At 38.8% G+C, this 8,699-nt stretch overlaps 1 protein-coding gene across 1 annotated transcript in view; it reads right to left on the reverse strand.

Annotated features, from left to right (window-relative positions):
* Positions 1 to 705: 705 nt before the first annotated feature.
* Positions 706 to 8,699, reverse strand: part of LOC108792311 (ectonucleotide pyrophosphatase/phosphodiesterase family member 7-like) — a 37,852-nt gene continuing 29,858 nt past the window's right edge. Inside the window, exons 4-5 of the mRNA XM_018563053.1 lie at positions 5,628 to 5,883; positions 706 to 749 (exon numbers count right to left, since the gene is read on the reverse strand). Coding sequence (XP_018418555.1) covers positions 706 to 749; positions 5,628 to 5,883 — 300 coding nt within the window. The remainder of the gene's footprint in view (positions 750 to 5,627; positions 5,884 to 8,699) is intronic.

Genomic DNA, 8,699 nt, shown 5'->3' on the forward strand with positions numbered 1-8,699 from the left:
GTCATTAGGTTGAATTTACTGGCCATTTTCATCCAAACAAGATGATGGAAAAATTCCATTACATGTTTTAAAAAATAATACAGATGAATCCACCAGGGAAAATTATGTAGAAGATGCAGAAGTAGTGGCATCCACACCATTTTGAGGAGGTTGACTTTAGCCAAAGCAAATCACAGAAGTTTACTCCAGGCCATACACGTGTTGCTAAACTTTTGCAGCAGAGGGGCAAGGTTAAGTGATAGACAATTTTACCTAAGAGACCTAATGAGAGCAGTGAGGGGCTCAATTGCAAGGGAAAATAGCTGGGCCAAAGAGGGAAGACCTAGAGTGTACCCTGCAGAAGTAAGAATTTGGAGGAAGAGGAATCATTAATCCTAATGCATGCCATAGGGTGGGCCTATGGATGTTGAAACCTATTTTAGGTATGTAGGACCAAACCCAAAACCTCCTGGAGGGCCACTCTATGCTATCGAAAAGCTTTAGCTACATCGAGAGCAAGCAAGGCTCTATTACCCATATTGTATATTTAAAAAGACTCTATGTATATTCATTGCTGTAGATTTGGCATGCCTAAACCCAGCTTGATCAAGTTGAAGTAAGTTTGGTAGGGCACACAACAGTCAACAGAACTTACTGTAGCTGTAAATTAAAGCAGAACTAAAGATTAGAACCAATGGCAGGTTTTTACTACTGTCTGTGTCCCCATTAGGGAGATTCACTCTCTCTAATTGTTCCGGTCACCATTATCGCTGAGAGTGAAAGTGAAAGAAAATTAGAATTTTAGTTGTCACCAGAACAGTAAAAGAGGTTACATTTTCCAATGGGGGCAATATTCTGGGGACCCTGGTGACAACAGGAATTTCCCTGACTATGGAGGGATTTCCTCTCACTTCCTGATGTGACTATGGGACAGGAAGTGAAGGGAAATCTCCCCATTGGGAAACAGATACACAGATGGCAAAAAAACTGACATAAGTTATAACCCTGCCTTACGCTATCCAAAATAAAAAAAAAAGGTTTTGACTCTAGTTCCACTTTAAGTTAACATAAAAAGATATGTAAAGCAGGGCACTGCCTTGGAGGCATTGCAAAAAAGTCAAATAAAATACCGTTACAGCAAGGAGAGAGTATTTTCATGTAGTTTCAATGGCAACAATACAAATATACAGATTCTTTAAATAACATGTTTGAGGGATGCCTTAAAGCTGTATGTGGTTTTATGTTACAGTACGATTTTCCTGAAAAGTCACAGTGCCAGAGTAAAATGGTAACACATATTTGACTGTGGAATTGATTCGGGAATTCTGCAACAGGTTATACTGTCACCTACAGCAGGTTGGAACACTGTAAAATAAAAATAAATATTGTAAGCCAGTTCCCATATAATCCCAGCATGCTTTTTTTTGCTAGGATCCTAGGAGATTGGATAGCTTTTCCTAACTATAATTGTATTTTTTGCTAGCCTTCTATATTTATGATATTTGTTTCCAAAATTACTTCATTCTAAATTCTTGATACACTGATCATTTCTTCCTCTGTTTGATTCAGATTCAGAGTTCTCACAGAGGAGGTTTTTGGGCCACCTACTAATGACTCAGATTTAAAAGAGTTGCTTCTAACTTGGTTGATGCAGTACAGTATGGTTTTCCAGAACAGACAGTTCTCAAGTCGTCAGGGGAATCTTCTGTGGGATGTTTTTTTAACTTGACCATCGCTGGACATCACCTTGACGCTGTAGCGCCTTCACCTATGGAAAGGGTTAGACATTCTCTCTCCAGCACATTGGGTAACCTGCTTCCTACACTAAATAGTGCCAAGTGTTCATTACTGTACAAATAAGGAACAGTTTGAGATACTTCTTTTGAGCATTTAACCAAAAAGTATCTTGTCCCTCATAAAGACTTCTACAAATTTCTCAGGATTCGGCACTACCTCTCCTCACTTCATTTAACCGACAATTCCACTGTCAGGGACAGCCTTTCCCACTTTACAAACCTCACTCATGCTCATAATGGCTTCTCCTTCTTTTATAATCTACTTTCAACTCTGAACCCCACGGAAAAGCTACCTTTAATGGTTTGGTGGGAGAGAGAACTACAGCTATCAATTTTCACCAAAGAATGGTGCTACGCTCCCCAGAGACTCGCAAAAATGTTCCATACATCTTTAACGTTATGCTGGAGACTCTGTGGGCATGTAGGATCCCTTTCTCATATCTAGTGGTTCTGTGATAAACTAAGATAATACTGGAAAGGAGTCTTCCACCTTATCTCCTCTGTTGTTCTTATTCCATGTGCCTTCCCCTTGTTTATTTGTTTTATTATGAAAAATATTGCATATTGTTTTTACTTTAATAAAAATGTATAGTTTAAAAAAAAACACAGTTTGCTATGGACAACAGCTAAAAGTCACCACTGTCCTAAAAATAATGAAAAAAATAAAATACCTGAAACCTCCAAAATACCACCCCACAGAAACAAACGCTTTAAAGGGAAACATTGCAACAAAGATGAAATCAAAAGTTTGCTATGGACAAAACAGCAGCTAAAAGTGACCACTGGGCTCAAATTATCCACAAAATAAAATGGAAGACAAAAAAACCCCTTAATAATAACAAAAAGGCAGCAAATGCGTTGGACCAGCAATTGGAAACAAAGTACAGTTTCGTAATTGACCCTAAACCCTATGAAGTTCCCGAGCTTTACTTATGCTTTTCCTACAGCAGCTTTCAATATGATACCATGGCTGCTTTGCACTCCCCCTTTAATAGTGACTGGCTTATCCAAAAGCCCCCTTATTGATCCTTGTAAGTCTGCAAGACATAGTTTAAGGGCCGTGCAGTGCATTTTGTTTTTTTAAAAAACATTTCTGGGGCTTACCTGCATCTAAATTCACTAGGAATCTCAAACCTGCAGGATTCACCTGAAGCTAAGGGTAGCGGCAAACCTGATTCTCATCCCTATCAATAAAAAGGCTTAGGCACACAGTGATATTCAAATAATGCACAGAACTATGCACATTAGAGCATTTTTATATTCTTAACAAGCAATAAAACACAGCTTCCAAGGTAGGGTTCACATAGGGAGGTTTAGTTATTACTACATTTCATTACGACCATTTTGGCCTTTATGACCCCATGGTGGTGGAAGAAATATCAGGTTAGGTAGATGATGATGTATAAGTCTTGTTATTACTTTTATGCCAAACCTGTTTATGTATTCAAATGTAGTCAACATTGTTTGTGTTGCGGATATTTTTTGAAACTCAATAAAAATATTAAGTTAAAAAAAAACACAACATCCCCAGGCTCTCTAGCTGCTTGTAATGTGAAGTAATTCATTATCAAATATCCTCAAAGATCAGAAGACTTTGAAGTTGGTTTCTAGCAGCGAACAAGCACCTGCTGTGTTTACATTAGTGGCTAGCAGGTTCTCCATACAAAATAGCCAATATTTCAGTACCTCTGTTGTAAACTGTGAAGATGAATTTTTCTATGAAACATATAGCTAGAGAGGTGAAGGAGTGCTTGTTTTAAAGTGTTTTTACTGCTTGCAGCATATGTAAATAATTCTGTGTGCATTCTGGTTCACTTTAAGACCACATTCCCCATACATTTATTATGACTACATGATGCTAAATTATGACTACATGATGCAGTCACATAATTTGTAATAGTGATCACAATGTGATTACTTTTAATATTGAACACAGAAAAGGTAAGTGTACTGGAAGGACTAGAACCCTAAACTTCAGAAGGGCCAACTTTGATAAGCTGCGCAACCTAGTGGGGGAAATAAAATGGGAAAACTTATTTCAAAACCTAAACACAGACCAGATGTGGGATTGTTTTAAAAACACAGTACATACTGCTACTTCAAAGTGTATACCTTTAGGGAGCAAAAATAAAAGATCAAAGACTAAACCAATATGGTTTAATAAAACTGTAAAACAACACGTCAAGGACAAGAGAGCGACATTTATAAAATATAAGACGGAAGGGACGGCATTGGCGTTCCTTAACTACAAAGAATGTAACAAAAAATGCAAACTAGAAATCCGGGCAGCTAAAACTGAGTGCGAAAAGCATATCGCAACAGTAAGATCAGTTAGGGTCTGGAACTCACTGCCACAGGCGGTGATTTCAGCAAATAATGTGGAATTGTTCAAGAAACTTTTGGACGATTTCTTAAGGGACCGTAATATACAGGGGTACGGGTACTCCTAGAATGAGATCCTAATAGGTTGGACTTGATCGACTAATGTCTTTATTCAACCTCAAATACTATGTATGTAATTTACACCACTAGCCTGAACTAATGACATAAGTCAGAATGTATACATGGATTTATACTGTGTATGCCAAATTTTGAGTCCATCATCTGCAAGGTTCAGCAGAAACCTGTTTGTCACACAATGCACCGATGGTACAAAAAGTGGTTTCTTCAGCAGCAATGTGTGATGTGTGAAACTCCCACAAGGTCAGTAGTTTCTAAGATTCTGCAACTACTGTCTGGCACTTTTTCCTATCACACAGTATAAGTCACTTAGATCATGTATCCTACTCATTCTAAAAAAAAAATGCTAAATTATGACTACATGATGCAGTCACATAATTTGCCATTTGTGTTAATGAACAGCTGCTAAGGCTTGTACCTTTACTAAGGGGTCTATTCACTAAGCTGCCGCAGGCAGCCGAGTGAATGACCGACCTAAAGCGTAGTGAGCCGAAAGCTGTTCGCCAATCACTTTAGGCTGGTACGGCTGATTTCCGGGAGCGGGAGACTCCTGGAGCGCCAGGGAGAGTTAGGCTGTCTGGAGATCAGTGTTCTGGCTGGCTCCGCCCAGCTGTCAGAAGCAGGCTGTCAGCCGGCCAAAGGCCGGCCGCTCGGCCAGCTTCGGCTTTCAGAGCGGCTCAGCCGAGCCGAGGCATATGCGTTCGGCTCGACTGAGCCGCTCGGCCAAGTTCGGGAGCTGTACGGGCTATAGGGTGTGGGTCCCACTGGCGGATGATCCTTGAAGAGTGAGGAGACACTGTCTGGTTTGCAGGGTTCAATTGTCAGCAGGCGTTCAGAGGCAATTGTTGAACGCCATGCTGATACAGCTGGGGCTTTAAATAGCCCCAGGAGGTGGGAGGAGACGCCGGCCGGAACATGTGACTTCCGCGTTCCAGCGTGAAACGCATGCCGCTCGCGTCACAACCCGGAAGTCGAGTGGCGTCTGCGTTCCACAGTGGAACGCGGAGCAGCCGACACGCAAGCCAGCAGGACCGAGGCGGCCCGGCCCCGAGGTAAATCATCACAGAAGGATCGGCCGAAGCTACGGCTAGATCCTTCGGCTGCTTCGTGAATAGACCCCTAAGCCTTTTTAACAGTGATTAGTACAAATTACTGTGGCTCTTTTATTGGGGAGTACACAGTTAACTGTTTGAGATTCATTGTCATGCCTTCCTATAATAAAGTATTTAAGGGAGTTTTCATATACATCAAACACATTTAGTTGAAATAAAAACACTTTAAATAGTACAAACTGATGGTAAGACATTTTATTTTACTGAACATTGTAACGATTTATGAAAAAAAGTAGGTCAGGTGGCAATAAAAGTTAGTTAGTAAAAAATGAATACTTACTTTTTTGGGTTTTGGGCTGGTCATCAAGATCATTTGAACTTGCAAGTAAATCTTGAGTAACTGTGAGGGAGCCATTGTGGGCCTCAGGAATGATACCCAGAAGTTTACACATCAAAGGGTATATATGTATGCTATCAAATGGTTCAGAAATGTAATTCTTCTTGAAATCTGGACCAAACGCTCGGAATATCATTTGCATGTCCATTTCTTTGTTGTCAAATCCATGATCTCCCTTGTTAACATAAAAAATCACTCTCTGTGGAACAGAATATATAATATATTTTAATATAATATATCAACCAAACATTTACATTTGTGCAGTGAACTACATTGTACACAGTGTAATTTGATATTTATAAAAGGATGATCGTTACAGTTTTGAATTCCTTTATAAGTTATTACGTTAAGCATGATGGTCTTTCTCTTTATACTATTCATAACTATATTTTTTTAAAGACCTTTTCAAAAAACTATTAGCATCCATGGTGTGGAGGTGCATGTAAACTATTGAGATGTTGAAAAGCATACTTACCCATTCAACCCACGTTGCAAACCCCCTGTGTAGATCCAGTGCCATAAAGATCCTGAAGGAATATCTACCTTTCACTTATCCCACCATTCTTACCTCTTTAGGTGTCAGAGAATACTCTAATTAAGTCATCGTAGCTAACACCTAACTCTGTTAACCAGCAAGTGGAAGAGATTGCCAAAGTAAATCTAATTAATCATAATTTATGTAACTTTAGTTAGCCAAACACCTGCTCATTTTGCTTTTCACAGTTTAAGACATACAAATTATGTTATTATGGTTTTGTACATTTTTCTGGGTTGAGCAACAAAGCCCTAATAGGCTTGTTATGTGATTACACATGGGGAAAGCATGCAAAGAGTACTGATTGCATGCACACTGTAAAATAGCAGGTGCCAGGAAGTAGTATTTCATAAGCAGTAAGAGCCTTATTTAGTACAAAGTCAAATGACAAGTAAAAACCAGCAAGTGTATGCCACTTCCCATGTCCCTGGTAATCAGCAAAACATTTGGATAGACAACATAGCTTTAACATAGGGATAATCTACAAGTATTAACTCTCTCATACACAGTGCTACTAAAAGTAATTCTCATTTCCTGTCCTAGGACACAAAAAAATACCATAATACTCAGGAATCTACTATGTTTACCCGCCACTTATTGCTAAATACGTCATGATGGGTGCCAAACAGCATTATTATTTACAAAACACAAAGAAAGAAAAGTTTTTAGACACAAAGGTAGTGTTATGAGAAATTAAACAACTGCTAGATATACCAGCAGAAAGTGCTGGAGACACGTATTCAAGCATTTACTAATCTCACCACAAATATAGGATATATCACAGATATACTATATTAACATTGTTACTGCATTTATAGTTTCTGCTTCAGTAGTTCACACATGGTAATTACTGCTATTTTTTACACACTGAAAGACTGAAAGATTGGCTTAGCCCAATCTTTCATAGATTAGCATTCATAAGTTGTGCTGGAGCATTAGGTGGCTCAAGCTTAGTGGGACTTGCATCTCAAGAAATAAACAGAAACACATGGTTTTAAAAGTTATCAACATTAGGAATTGTGTAGTAGATAAAACCACATAAATTATTTTGTTTATAACAATACCTTCTTTTCATTGAAAAAGTATCAATGGTGGTTTTAGCCATGTTAGTGCATGTGCAACAACACAGTTGAATACCGTACATAATACTTTTTTAATAGCACCAGCAGTTAATTTTACAAGCTTTTTGGGATCTACCTCCTTCTTCTTGGTTCAAGCAAAACAGCTGCACAAAGGTTTAGCAGAATATTAGGATACATCCGTTTTGTTTCTTAAAGCTTGCAAAAAGATAAGATAACAAATGTACACAAATAAAGTATAAAAACATTTGTTGTGACCAAAAAACAAACAAACAGTTAAATCAAAAGAAGTTTCTTTGGAGAATACCTTTGTGTACACTCACCAGAGACAAATGACCTTGCTAGGTTTTCAGGTCAGAAGTGCTTAGCTTGATAAATCTTCAGTATTACTGGTTTACATTTCCTTCAACCTTCTCTTTCACTCAGGCAATGTAACACAATTAAAAACGCCACATGACACCATTAAATTATTTCATTTATTATAAATAAAACAACAACAAGCAAATTGCACTCACATTTGACACTGAGTTATTTCTTCACTTTCTTTGGATAAAACTTTTCCTTCATATCTCTTCACGGATAAAGTTTTCATATATTTCTCACGCCTATAGATTGAACTTCATTTGGTTTAATGGACTGTTCGGGCATCTAAATCACTTTATTAATTTTCTTTGTGTTTTTGATCATCTATTGTATAATTATTTATTGTTTATTATTTATTGTTATTTATTGTTATTTTTTCACTTTATGCACTTTCATTAGAGGATGTGTAGCGCTATACTATTGTTTTAAAGATAACATTGAGAAAGATAAGTGGTGGACCCTAGATAATTGCAGACAATTCCAGCACCCCATCCACACAAAATACAAAAGGTAATTGTGGGAAGAAAGCTAGCAAACGTGCCAGCTGTTAGCAAACTGGCAACATCAACACATTAGAAGTGTCTCCTCTATTCTTATAAATGTATCGCCATAAAAATCTTTCATGACCACAAACAGCTGTTTGATTCTCAATTGGTTAGCTTGCATTTTTACACTACTAGACTATCTTCTACTTTAGGGCAAATCAATGGTAAGCAAGGAGCAGCAATGCAGTATCTAATATGCATTTTTAAAAATTCATACTCCAACTGGAGTATAAACTGGAAGTCACTTGTATTTTCAGAAAAGACACCCAAAAATGTTTAGGCATCTGGAGGTAGGGGTTGCACTGTTAGATCTGCTTCAAGGTCTGCGGGAGCAGTGGCGGAACTACCGCCGGTGCAGGCGGTGCGGGCGCCCTGGGCCTCAGGCTCTCGGGGGGCCCAGCAAGTTGCCGGCCGCCGGATCGTTATCCAGCGCGCGGCGGGCCCCTGGTCTCTCCGCCGGGAGTGTCGGATCATCCGTTCATCCGACACTCCC

Source organism: Nanorana parkeri, unplaced genomic scaffold (assembly GCF_000935625.1).
Source record: "Nanorana parkeri isolate BGI_ZX_2015 unplaced genomic scaffold, ASM93562v1 scaffold628, whole genome shotgun sequence".
In the NCBI taxonomy this organism is placed as follows: Eukaryota; Metazoa; Chordata; class Amphibia; order Anura; family Dicroglossidae; genus Nanorana; species Nanorana parkeri.